A 13741-nucleotide genomic window follows, 5' to 3' on the forward strand; every position below is an offset into this window, starting at 1 on the left:
AATATGTATACTTAGGCAGGATCAGCAGGATGCCAATACTAAAAAGAAAAGAGAATGGCCCTGGTTAGATGGCTCAGTTTGTTAGAGCATCGGCCCATATACCAAAAGGTCACAGGTTTGAAATCAGGGCACATACCCAGGTTTTGGGTTTGATCTGGGTGGGGGTGTGTATGGGAGGCAACTAATCGATATTTCTATCTCACATCATTGTTTTTCTCTCTCTCTTCTCCCCTACCCACCCACTGCCTTCCCCTCTCTCCCTCTCTTTCTCAAATCAATTTTTAAAAAAACAAAAATAAAAATAAAAAGAGAAGAGAATGTACTGAAAACTCTGCATCACTCTGTCTTCCCATGACTTCAGGACAGGCTGAGAAAGGAGGTTGAGTCAGAGCAGAGGGGCTGGAGAGACTGGGTAGAGGAGCCAGGGATGAGGCTAACTGGATTAAATTGGGGCAGAGAAGAAGCTTGGCTAGGAGTGACCTTCCCAGGCATCTTACTTCCTACCCTTCCTGCTTCCCCAGAGCTCTGTTTTTCTAGGCCCCTACCATCCAAATGAGGAGCAAATGGGGAGCTGCGAGGGGCCTTGCCAGGAGTCCCGCACCACATGCACCACAGCCCTGGCTCAAATGGTGGGCTAAGAGTCAAGAGGGTGCAGACAGAGCTGACCTAGCAACAAACTGTTCTCCAAAGGAGACCCCCCCTATCCCAGGAACCCAAAGGGCTGGGTCTAAGACTTGGCACATTTGGGACATTTGGACTTGAGGGCAGAGGTCCCCGGCACCATTTGCTATTTTTGTTTTGGGGACAGGCTTGGGTGGGGGAGAGAATCTTCCCCTTTCCTCCTTTTTCATAGCAGATCCTGCCTTGCTTCCTGCCTCCACCTGGCCCTTATAGTAGCCTGTTAATCCTCCTGTCCCCAATTACAGGGCCTCTGATTCAAAAGGTAGAGGCTGGAGGGAAAGAGTAAGATCTCCTTTCTCAAGGTGAGATCAGAACCTGTTCTGGGACTTTCAACCATGTATTCTAAAGCCTTCTCCATCTGTTTCCTGCTGGCATAGGTTCTCACTGTTCCCTGGACAGCCTCCTCTCTTCACTGGCCCCCAATGGCAGTGCAGTGCAGTGCAGTGTAGTGATTGAGAGCACAGAGACTACCTGGATTCAAATCTCAGCCTTGTCACTTTTAGCTCTATGACCTTGGGCAAGTACCTTAATCTCATCTATAAAATGAGGCTTCTTATCAGGTTTTCCTCAGAGGGTTGTTTGTGAGACTTAAATTAATCCATGCAAAATGCTTAGAACAGTGCCTGGTACATAAATGTTTAACAAATGTTCTCTCCTCTTACTATCTGCTTCTGTGCCAGTTCTCCCTGCCAGGATTACATTTCCCCTTCTCACTGCCTACTTAAGCCCAGTTCAGCTCAACCACTCTCTTCCATGAGGTCTTCCTAGCATTACATGTTCTCCTAACCTCTAACCTCAATTACACTCTCGGTGAAACTAGTCCTATTTTGAGAGCAAGGCCTGTGACATGAACAGCACTGACTAAACGAATGACAAAATAATATCTAGTCCCCCTAAGGCAATAAAATTTTGCAACTGGAACCCAGAGTAGAAATATATTTTACAGCATGTCCTAGTGCATGCATTTGTGTATCTTTAAATCTAGATCTAGATCTAGATATATGACTAAAACAAAAGTTTCACAGAACAATATGTGCCCTTACCACATGTGATTCACTCTTCTATTTGCTGTTCATTCGTTTTGTTAAATGCTGGTTGCAACCCACTAAATTGATTCTAAGCCCTGCTATCAGTTATAACCTACAGTGTTCTCTGTGATAAGCCCTGTACAGGGTGGGCTTTAGACCTTCAGAAGCCCTGAACCCTGAAAAGATCAGAGGCAGATCAAATCAAGGGGACCTTCAGGGAGGATGTGTGGAGGGCATTGGAGGCAAAAGACTGGAGGAGCAAGCTGGACTTAGACAAAAAAAGGCTTCAATTGCCACACAAAGGAGTTTGGACATTTTCTATAGGCAATTAGGACTCACTGGAAGATTTTAAGTACAGGAGGACCCTACTTAGTTTTTAGAAAGTTCACTGGGGTGGCTGTGAAGATGGATTGGAAAGGCCAAGTCAAGGATGGGGTACATATCTGGAAGCTGTTTCAGGCATCCAGATGAGAGAGGACAGGTGAAGCTATAATTGAAGAAACAACTGGGAGACTGGGGAGCACAAAGTTGACAGTTGTGAGAAATAGTGAAGACTACAAACATCAGGGCTTGGTGGCTAGGTTTTTAGCTAGACTGATTGGGCCAATATGCTGGTTACCAAGGCAAGTACAGAGGAGGTTTATGGGGTGGGGGAAACAGGTACATTTTGGAGTGAGTTTGAGATACCTACTGGAAGGATTTCATACTGGAAACATAATTCTCTTTGATATATATCTCATTTATTTCAGAGAGGAAGGGACGGCAGTGAGAGAGAGATAGAAACATCAATGAGAGAGAGAATTCTTAATTGGCTGCCTCCTGCTTGTCCCCCAATGGGGATTGAGCCCGCAACCCCAGCATGTGCCCTGACCGGGAATTGAACCCTGATCTCCTGGTTTATATATTGATGCTCAACCACTAAGCAACACTGGCTGGGCTGGAAACATAATTCTCAATCTTTCATTCAATACATGTTAATGAGACAGACTTAGAGAAACTAACATTTTATTTTTACATTAAAGAAGTAGAAATAAAGTAACACCGATTATTGCCATTATTTTGAAAAAGAATATTTTGCCACCCCAAAAAATAAGGAAAGCATAATATTTTTTTTAAAAAATTTTATTGATTTTTAGAGAGAGGGAAAGGGAGAGGTAAAGGAAGATAGAAACATCAATGAGAGAGAAATATCATCAATAAGCTGCCTCTTGCTCGAAGAGCCCGCAACCCGGGCATGTATCCTGACCAGGAATCAAACTCTAACCTTTTGGTTCATGGGTTAATGCTCAACCACTGAGTCATACCAGACAGTCAGAAGGCATAATCTTAAAATAAAGTGCAGTCCTTTATAATTGAATACATTTAGATTATTGAAAAAATACATTTGATGTTTTCCCCATTTTGCTGTGACCTATTGAAAACATTACTGTGTATCATCCTGATTTGTGGACTAATTGAGAACCACAGATTTGAGGAATAGGCAAAAGAGCGGTCAGCAGAAGAGACTGAGAGGAATGGTTCCAGAAGTAGGAGGAAAACCAGGAGAGGGTGATCATTGAAGCCAAGAGAGGAAGGAGACTTTCAGAAATGAGGACTTGGCCAATAGTGTCTTTTGCCACCCAGAGTTCAAAGAGATCATTGAATTTGGCAATTAGGAGGTCATTGGTGACCTTTGATAGTGCCCTTACACTAGGAGGATGGGGCTGGGGCCAAATTGCAGTAGTTTGAGCTGGGAATGGAAAGTTGGGAAAAGTGGCAATTTAGAATTTAGGCTCTACTTTCAACAAATTTGAGGGAAAAGGAAAGAAAAGAGAGATGGGAGGGGGAGAGAGAGAAAGATATTATTCAGAGAGAAAAAGAGAGCAAGTTAGGCAAGCAAGAGAACAAACTCATCTGAGCAGGGAGGGGGCTTGCTCTGGGAGATAACAGAAAAGGGTATTTTTATAATCAGAAGAAAAACTAAACTTTTTTTCTGAAGAGGAGGGGCATGTCTGAAGGAAGGGTCCAGAGAAAGAGGGTGTATGATGTCAAGGCTTATGGGGAAGGGATAAGCCTCTAACAAGAGGGAAGAGGGACACCTTGTCCCCTGAGAAGGGAGGGTTGGAGTGGAAGGAAGTTGAAAAGGCATATCAATTTTTAGGGGGTGGGGCAGGGCACTGAGGTAATTAATGCTTGAAGGCCTCTGTTTTCTCAGGGAAGTGGGAGAAGAGGCTGTTCCATGTAAGAGATTGGTGGGGCTCCCACTTATGCTCAGCAACATTTGCAGGCCTTAAATTCTTTAGGCTGGGGAGAGGCCAATAAGAGCGTCCAGCGGCCTTATCTCCCACAAACTGAATGTGGCTGAGAAAATTCTTAGAAAGTAGCAAGACATATCAGTTGTGTAGGGGGAACAAAGAACCATGGAGACAGGCCTGAAGGCTATGGGGACTCCAGGAAAGCATGCAGAGAGCTGTTGTGGGGGGAATCCTGAGACCTGCTGCTCAGAGGAGTAAAGGGTCTGGACAGCCCCAATCGTGAAGGATTGTGGCTGAATGAGCACAAGTTCAAAGCGGAGCTGGCATGGTTATGTCTAATTGGTAATGAGCCCTGGGATCAGGAGAATTGTTTACCTGTGCCCCTTTTCCTTCTTCCCTCCTGCCTATTTTCAGAGACGAAGGCCACCTAGAGATAAAAAAGTTCCCAGGGTATGTCAGTAGTTCCATTCCTTATACCCTCACTTGTCATCTCCTTCTAGCCCAATCTTTTCAATCTGGCTTCCTTTCTCAGCCCCCTTCCTCATTTGAATCAGTGATGCAGTTTAAGCAAATTCTCATCTTCTGCAGGTAAATTTAGCAATAACCCTCAGAGATTGATAGAAACTTGGGCTCCCCAGCAGCCTTAATTTTCTGCCCAAAGATTTTCCTCTCTAGAAACCAGGATCTGGTCTGCACTTACACAGTTCAGGGACAGAGAGCTTACTCCATTTCACCACATATAATAAACCTCTGTTTATTAAAGGTCGGCACAGTGCCAGGCCCTTGGGTTAGGTGGTGGCTGGGCTGTTAGACAGTTTTCCTTTGATTGAGCCAAAAATGTGTCTCCCTGTAGCTTCCACCCTGGGCCTTCACCCTATCCTTTGAAGTCACACAGAACAAGTATAACCCCATTGCAGTCTAATCCTCAGATATTTAAAAATGGCTGATATTTTTCCAAGAATTTCTTTCTTTTTATTTTTATGTCATTACTTATTACTGCCCAAATAATATTAGGTCTTATGGAACTTTTTAGAAAATTCAGAAAAGCATAGACAAGGAAGTAAAGATTTACCACATCTTACTCCCAAAACCAACCACTATTACATTCTTCTTTCTTTTAACCAGTTATTTTCCCCTGAACTCTGTATATTCTACACTTTTTCCTTACCAAAATGTGATCCTACTATGAGTAATATTGTAGAGGCTTCTTCTTTTCTCTCTTCAATACATTGACATTTCCCCAATCTTCTACCAAGTCAATTTTAATACAAAATTGTATAACTGTTCAATGATTTATTTAAACAACTTTCTAAAATGAGACATTTAGGTTGTTTCCAATTTTCCTTTTTTGTAAAGAACACAGTGGGGCTGGAATTTGAAGTAAGGTAGAGGTGGGGGGATGGAAGGAGGTGAACAGAGAAAAGAGGAGCCCTCCAGTCATATAATTTATCCTATTTTAGCACCTGATTTTTTTCACTTTCTCTGTGGATAATTATACTTCCTAGAACATGATTGTGAGTGCCTGCTTAGTATTCAGTTGCAAGGACTTACTCTAATTAATCTAACCAGTTTCCTATTATTGGACATTTGAGGCTGTTTCTAATTTTTCACCATTACAAACCTGACTGTAATGAATATCCAAGAAGCTAAATTCGTTATGGTGCACTGGACACTGAGGTCAGGAAGAATATTTTTGGACTTCCAAAGCACAAGGAACCTGCCAGTAGTTGTAACTGGAAGCTTTTTGTCTAAAGCTCAGAAGACTGGCGAAGGCCAAGGGCTGTGCTTGAGCCTCTAGGCTTGCCTGGGGTCAGTACACATTTACCCAGCCCCTGTCACAGAGTGTTCAGGCTGCAGGGCCTTTTGGGACCACTGGGCTCACACCTTCCTCTTACATGTGAGGGAAGTGAAAGCCATGGAACCAGGGATAGTCCTTTGGCAGCTTAGTAGCTGGGCAAAACTCTGCCTCTCCCAGCATCCTGGCTTCTGAACTCTAAAATTTGGAATCTGACCTGGAAGTCCTGACCATGCTGCCTGCATTCCTTTACAGAACCACTTACTGCTGAGGCTGGAAAGGGGATTCTGACACTTTTGCAAAAGAGCTAACAAGTAAAAAGGAGGGTATGGGAGGAAATTTGAGGTTTAGCCCAAGGGCAACTATACCTGCTCTACCCAGAACCTCCATCTTTCCTAATCCAGGTGGTATGCTTAGTGGCAGCCACCCTGTATCAGATGCACCTGGCAAATATATTTGGAGTTTGAGCTGAAATAAAAGGGTGACTTCCCCACTATCCTTAGCCAGTCAATTGTCCTTCTTGTTGGGAACAAGCTGTGCTAAAGACCTGTCTGTCCAGCCCTCTGTGCCTGACAACTTTCTGTGGTTTCAGATACTAATGAGCTTCCCACCTTTCCCCCCTCCGGCTTTGCTGCTGCCTGGGGTATTCACACAAATGGTGTGTGATTTTCCCCTTCTGTGTTTTTCTTTCTGACTTGGAGGTAAAGTAGTCTCTCACCCCCCCCCTTCCCCCACTGACTCTCTGTTTATTCAACTGGGAGAGATTTCACACCCTGTAACCCAGTTCTCCCTCCTTCAGTGCCTTTCTTAAATCTTCACCCCCCTTCAAGTCCCCCATCTCTGTACTTCCCTGAATAATTTATGAGTCCAGTCAAGTCTTATAAAGGGTCAACCAGGAAAGGCCAAGAGTGCAGCAGGTTCTGAGAAATATAAGCCCTCACAGCCTGCCTGGTCTTAACACCCTAAGAATGGATCCTTCTGCTCCCACTGCTGCTGCTGTCCCTGTCCCAGCCCTGACCCTAAGTGTAGCTCCAGCTCTAGCACAGGCTCCCCTGGCACTCCCTGGCTTGTTAAGCCCATCACTCCTTCCTTTCTCTGGACAAGAAGTAGATGGGAGTAAAAGGTAAGTGGAACTTGGCCTTTGGCAACCTGAACTTTGACTTTAGTGGGTTTCATGGGAAAAGAAGGTGGCCCTGTGCTCTGTGAAGAACAAAAAAAGGCTAAAGCCTCATAACCCTCAGAAACCATCCCCTCCACATCTTGGCTGGAATATCTCAACTGACTTTTCGCCTCACTAATCCTTCTGGATGACAGGAGGGGACTTGGGGACAGTGGGCATTGCCAAAGCTGAAAGCTGAGCAGCCAGGCCCTCATGGGTAAATTTGCTCAGTCAACTGAGAGGCACACAGGAGAATGCTATGAAACCTGGGTTTAACATAACTTAGGCTGCAGATGAAGGGAAAGAGGGCCAAAGTACCAAGAAGCCTTTGACTGGGGGAGTGTCTATTTCCTGACTTTTTTTTTAAAGATTTTATAAGATTTCTATTTGCTTTCCCCCTACTTCTGGAAGTCTACTGGGGAAGCAGTTGGCCGAGGAATATTTCTGGTCCCTTTCCCCATCCCAGGAAGGTGGGAGGACTCTGACCTCTGCTTCTTGGAGCAGGAGGTAAGATATTCTCCACCCAACCCTCATTCATTCCTCCAAATATTTAAGAAATTCAACAAATATTTACTGAAATGCCTACTGTGTACCAGGCACTGTGATAGGTGTTGGGGAACCAGATATGATCAAACATAAATCTGCCCTTAAGAAGCTCAAAGGCAAGTAAACAATTACAAAACTGTGATAAGAGTAATGATAACATTGTTGAAGCAGAGAAGAAGGGATCTGTCCTGACAGGGGCTCAAGTTCCTTAGGAAAGGCTTCCTGAAATAGATGGCATCTAAATCAAGTGTTTTTGGAGGCCTTTTGTTATCTCAGGGAGCCTACTTTTCAGTCTCCTTCCTTCACTGATAGATCTCTCCTCTATGTCCTAGAGGGGTTTGTCTTTGGAGACCCTGGCTGTACTCTACAAATGATCCTCCAAGGCAGGTGAGGAAACTTGTGGATTTGGTAAGTTTGAGCTCCTGTTACACATGTTTGCATGTAGCCACTTGCATTCACACTGACCAGGTCTCTTCCCAGAGAGCCCCTGATCTCAGTCCAGGTCTGCAGATCTGGGAAACCATCTTTGCAGCCTTGCTCACATTTGATTCTCACAACAGCTCTAGAAGGAGGGCTGACCTGAGATTTCTGTGCAATTTAAAGATAAAGAGACTGAGGCCCAAAATAGGGGAGGGTATGAACAGACTCCAAAGTTAGGCTATGGTAGAACTGCTGCTAGAATCCTGGTTTCCTGGCACTTAGCCCCAGTGCTCTTCCCCCACTCCTGACTCCAAATCTTTGCTGTTCCAGTAGAACTCTGTCCCCTGGGCAGTCTCCAAACATGTGTTAGAACAGGGACAGGAAAGTTAATAAGCCCCAGGATTCTTTCCACTAGTTTTTCAAGCAAAACCAGGACAGACCCCTTTGGTGGGAGTGGGGCAAGAGCTGGACCCCAGAGATGTCTAAGGTCTCTTTCTAGATTAGGTGTGTCGAACTCAATCAGAGAAGGAGCCAAAATCTAAAATTCAGCCTAAATCGAGGGCTGAATGGTTTACTGAACAGTCATAAACTGACAATGTCATAAACTGACAGCGGAGTGCAGTGATGACAGCGCGGTGCGGGCCACATTGCAAGGCCTGGCGGGCTGGATTTGGCCCGCGGGCCTTGTGTTTGACACATGTGTTCTAGATCATCTTACCTAAAGGCAGGGGTCCTCAAACTTTTTAAAGTGGGGGCCAGATCACGGTCCCTCAGAGAGCTGGAGGGCCGGACTATATGAACTACTAATTCCTACTGTAACACCTTGGCTGCGCTCACTGCCCAAAAAACCTGGCGGGCAGGATCAGACTCCCCTGGGGGCTGCATGTGGCCCACGGGCCGTAGTTTGAAGACCCCTGCCTAAAGGTTTCTGACCCCTGATAAAGAGGAGGCAGTTATCTTGCATGTACTTTGAGCCACATGCTAGCTTTTGCTTTGAACAGGCCACTGATGGGGCAACAAGTGCTGAGGTCACCAAAGCTGACTCCAAGTTCCATCACCCTGTCAGGTAAGCTCCTGGCACCAAGCTTATAACTTTATATAGGTTTATTAGCTCTTCAAACCCTCACAACAGCCTTGTGTATCAGAAGGAGGGAGGCACTGCTATGATCACTATTTCATAAACCAGAAAACTGAAGCCCAGAGAGGTTAGGAACTTTGCCAAGGTTGCCTTCCCTAGAGGCATTGTCAATGATTCCTAAGAATGAGCCTTTATGGATAGATCAGTGAAAGAACCTTAGTAGGAGATGGTGGACACAGGAGAAATCTACATAATCTGCAAGGCCTTCTGAGGTGAGGGTGAAATCAGTGTCAGAATTGATAGATGCTGGGGTTGCAGATCCCCAAAGTTATAGGCCCACCAGATGTTACCTTTCTGCCTGGAGCCATTTTGCAACAATTCAGAAAATTCTGTTACATAGTTCTCTTTCTTCCTTTCTGTCTCACACCATTATTGTGGGTAGGACAAGGATTTTAGGGTCTGGCTTCCTCCATGGTCCTACTGACCCCTCTGTACATAAGAGACCTGTCTAAGGTAGGGGCCATGCTTTTTCTCTGTCCACAGGCTCTTCTGGCCTAAATCCCGCTCCTTCGACTACCTGTACAGTTATGGGGAGATTTTACTGCAGAACTTTCCTGTCCAGGCAACTATCAATCTGTATGAAGACTCAGACAGTGAAGAGGATGAGGAGGACGATGAAGAAGAGGAGGAGAACTAAGAAGAAAAAGGAGGAAAAGAAGGAAAATAAAAAGGGGCCATAAATGTGTGTGAGGATACTAGGGACAGCACCACACAGAGTCACAAGTCATCCTCCTTCCCCATCCCTTACCTGTTCAAACTGAGCCAGAGTCTGATTAGGGTTTCATATGCCTGGCAGGGCTCCAGGGCATTGATTAGCCAGGAATCTCCAGGCGTAGCTCTCTGGATTGAAAGTTGGGTCCTCAAGTACCAACTTACCTTGGCTATATCCAACTGGACTGTAAGTACAGGTCTCTGGCATCTCATTGTCTGGGTTGCTGTTGTGTTGACAATGGGAGGGTACAAGTAGCTGTAGGGGAAGGAAGATCTGCTTTTTGAAGCCCCCAGGAAACAGAACAAAACAAAGAATGGCCATGAAGAGGGGAACAGTCAGTCACTCTTCAGGGCTCTTTGACTCCCCAGCCTTTCAGGTGGCCACGTAGTCCTGTCTCCCTGTGGAAAAATTGACTTCAGGCTTCACCTCCAGGGATACCAACACCATGTTTAAGCAGAGTTGAAATGCTTTTATGATGGGCCTTGCAACAAGAAGGAGGGCATCTAGAGAATCAGCTTGCTTTGGGGACCTACCCTCATTTTGGCTGCTATCAACTGCGGTCTCTGTTGGCATGAGATGAATCAGGAGAAAAATAAACTAGATGATGTTTGCCTTTTTCCTGTAACTGCTGATTTCTTAACTGAACTCTGTTCATGTTGTGAGGCCATGGGCACAGGGTCAGAGACCAGCTCAAGGCCAATTCTTGCTCTATCTGAGGTCAGTTTACAGATGGGGATGTAGGGCCAGAGGCCCCAGCACAGGCCAGGCCCTCTATGTCAACTTGTGAAATCAGGCTAGATTAAACTTCAAAGACACATGGAAAGGGGGCAAAAAGGCCCCCAAAATATAGCTTGAAAATTGAGAATAGGACTATGAGTTGGGGTAGAGGGGTGAGAGATTTCAGCCTTGGAAATGAGCGTGTACATATGGGGAGGAGAGCTTAGGGGCTACTCAGTCCTATCAGTTTTACTTCCACAGTTCAGGCTCTCATGCCTTGCCCCTATCCCAAGTACTCATCAGGTAATTTTCATGCTCCAGCGTGGTCCTCTGCAATTCATCCTCCACAGTGGCCACCATATCAGATCATGTTGCACCCCTGTTTAAAGGCCTACCATGGCTCTTCATTGCCTCACCAATATTTGAAAACTTCTCCTTTAAAAAAAAAAATCACAGATCCTCTTGAAAATGTATTGCCTCTCTACTCATATATTCACAAATCAATTTCTTAACTTGATATTCCAAGCTGTCCAATTATTCGGTTGTTGCCTATCTCTCTTTAAAATTTTTTGCAGTTAAAATTAAAATGCAGTTGACATACAATACTATATTAGTTTCAGGTGTACAAAATTGTAATTTGACATTTATCTACCTTACAATGTGATCACCACAATAAGTCTAGAGCCCATCTGACACCATAAAAAATTATCACAATATTACTATTTCCCACTATAGTGTACACTATATCCTGCGACTTATTTTATAACTGGAAGTTTGTATCTTATTCTTCACTTGTCTGTCTCCTCAGACTCATCTCTCAACACTTGAAAGATATGCTGCCTGTCCTTGAATGTATCATGCTTTTTTTCACATCTATAGCTTTAAGTCTATGATTGGAATGCTCTTCCACTTTTACCTGTCTGATAAATTTATTCAGCCAATAAAACTAGCTTAGACATCTATCCTGTGAAAAGCCTTCCAGACCTCTAAGTCTAGGGTGGGTGTCCCCATTACATTCAGCGCCTCCTTTACTATAGCATCCTCCCAATTCTTACGCAACAAGATAGGGCTGTGTTTAATATCTCCACGTGACTTCATTGCACAGCACACTGCCTAGCACAAAGCAGACACTCAGGAAATGTTGGGGGGGGGGCAATAAGGTCCTTTTAAAGCAGTTCTTGACAGAATTTCCTCTGTTCCTTCCCTTACTGGCTTCCCATTTCTTTGCTTAGCTACAAACAGGATAGAGTAACACAGTCTGATTCAAGAATAAAATGCTAGCCATCTTTCCTTCCCTCTTCCATCAATTTGTGACAGGCTACTTCAGTTCTGAGCCCTGCTGGAGTTCCTTGAATTGGACTCAGCCTTGAGTAGGCAATCAGATTCATACAGTGGTGCCATCTATTGTTCAACATTTAACCTTATTCCTTATTACTGTCAGGCAGTTGGCCTTTGACTGCTATATGGCTTTAGTTGATTCCATTTGTGCTTGTAAGTAAAGTGGAATCTACCATGTCTAGCTGTATGATCTTGGGCAAGTTGCTTATCCATGCTGAGCTCCAGTCTCCTCATCTGTAAAATGGGGGAAATAATGACACTTCCTCTCAGGGTTGGTGTGAGTCAATGAAATAATATATGTAAAGTACTTAGCACAGCTCTCGGCACATAATAAAAACACTCAATAAGTGGTTGCAGTCATAGTAATCATAGTTGTAGCAGTGGTTTTATTAATTTTATAACAGAAATAAGCTTTGTAGGCTCAAGATAGCTAATGACTGGTTTACTCAACTAATGACTGATTTGTCAGTCCTCTACACCTGATCTCCCTGGCACCATTTGATGGTTTATCAGTCACAACATATTTGCAATGTTTGCTCCTCATAAACAAACAAACAAACAAAAAAACCCACAAAATAGAGGCAAAATATGGCTTCTTGGGACAGAGGTTTCAAAGCTTATTTTTTGTGCTTTAGCAGGAACGCTCTTCCTTTGAATTGAATATAGAAATTCCATATACAAACCAAATAGAGCTGGAGCTGTTCTCATGGAAGCCACAATCCAGGGGGAGGGGAGGCATAGAATTCCCATCATGGTGTCCTCTCTCTTGTAAACAAAGTCTCTCTATTCCCTTCTGTAAGGCACCAGCCAGGGATTCCTGGATTGTGGGAAGGCTACTTGGAATCCACTGTCCCAAGGGTTAAAATATAATTGATCTGAAGTCTAATGGGGATTAGTACTTTAACATGTTCAGTGTTCCATTTAAAATCCTTGTTTTGGGTTCTAAGCTCCCAGCATTTCATAGCTCAAAAATTACTTCAGTCCTCTGTACACATGGTTGCTAAGTAATTGGAATTTACTATTATGACTAATCAGAGCCCAGTGTGAGTTACTTTGTACTGGGTATATCCAGTCCTTATAATAACTTCAAGACCAGTGTACAAACTCAGAAGGAAAAATATCTGTGCAAAACCCAGAGTCTTTCCTCCAGGTCCATCCTACTAATCCATCCTAGTGTTCCATACTTCAGACCCCAGCACAGATGCCTCCTGTTTCCTGCACCCCATAGTAACAGAGAGAGAGGGTACATTGGTTGAACATGAGGCTACATTTTAGCTGGGCCCAGCTAGAGATGGAGGTAAAAAAACTTTCCAAAAAGAGGCAACAATATGATTCTTTCATTAAACAAATATTTATTGGGCACCTATTCTGTGCCAAGCATTAATATTATACTGATTAAGAGCATGGGCTTTGGAGGAGAAGCACCTGGCTTCAAATCCCATATCTGCCACAATGCTGGCTCTATTCATGGGCCCACTCCCCTCAGGTCAGGTGTCAAGGTCAACTCTCTGCTCTCAACCCTCTCACAACCAGCTCTGTAATCTCTTATCATACCACACACACACACACACACACACACACACACACACACACTCAAGCATGCACTGCACATACTCATTAAATGTTGCCTATTCTCCTTTGTCCCTTTGTCTCTGGGCAAAGAAAACCCCCTCACCTATCCCAGTGGGTGTTACCAACTCCCACCTTTAATTCCTGTCCCTAATTGTGCCTGTGTGATTGTCTAGTGGGCAGTTTGTCTCCCTTCCACCCCAGGCCCCTATTGTAAAATGTTTGCCAATCTTATTCCCAAACAAGGTTGTTAGATGGCCTGAGTTCACTCTCTTGACCTGTTTGTTACCGTGTTTTGTGTTTATTCCCAGCTGCGAAGGCTTGTGGCAACCTCTAGGCAAGTACACAAACCCAAACACAAAAGCTTGGTTTAGTAAGTAGTAGCCACAATACTCTTTGCAAGG

General features: G+C 44.3%; 2 protein-coding genes across 2 annotated transcripts in view; both read left to right on the forward strand.

Annotated features, from left to right (window-relative positions):
• Window positions 1–13741, forward strand: part of MORC4 (MORC family CW-type zinc finger 4) — a 737287-nt gene that overhangs the window by 141169 nt on the left and 582377 nt on the right. The window lies entirely within an intron of this gene.
• RIPPLY1 (ripply transcriptional repressor 1) lies at window positions 6615–10336 on the forward strand. The gene is made up of 4 exons (XM_084870549.1): window positions 6615–6861; window positions 7776–7851; window positions 8865–8929; window positions 9485–10336. The coding sequence occupies exons 1-4, from the start codon at window positions 6707–6709 to the stop codon at window positions 9636–9638; spliced, it is 450 nt and encodes a 149-aa protein (XP_084726675.1). The 5' UTR covers window positions 6615–6706; the 3' UTR covers window positions 9639–10336.

This window comes from Pipistrellus hanaki (genome assembly GCF_964339955.1).
Source record: "Pipistrellus hanaki genome assembly, chromosome: X".
NCBI classification, from domain to species: domain Eukaryota; kingdom Metazoa; phylum Chordata; class Mammalia; order Chiroptera; family Vespertilionidae; genus Pipistrellus; species Pipistrellus hanaki.

Excerpts from the sequence above, each read along its gene's own strand:
- RIPPLY1 (XM_084870549.1), top strand. The coding sequence starts at position 6,707 with ATGGATCCTTCTGCTCCCACTGCTGCTGCTGTCCCTGTCCCAGCCCTG. Across the intron at positions 6,862-7,775 it reads GAAGTAGATGGGAGTAAAAG|AGGGGTTTGTCTTTGGAGAC; the intron begins GTAAGTGGAACT and ends TCTATGTCCTAG. Across the intron at positions 7,852-8,864 it reads TGAGGAAACTTGTGGATTTG|GCCACTGATGGGGCAACAAG; the intron begins GTAAGTTTGAGC and ends TGCTTTGAACAG.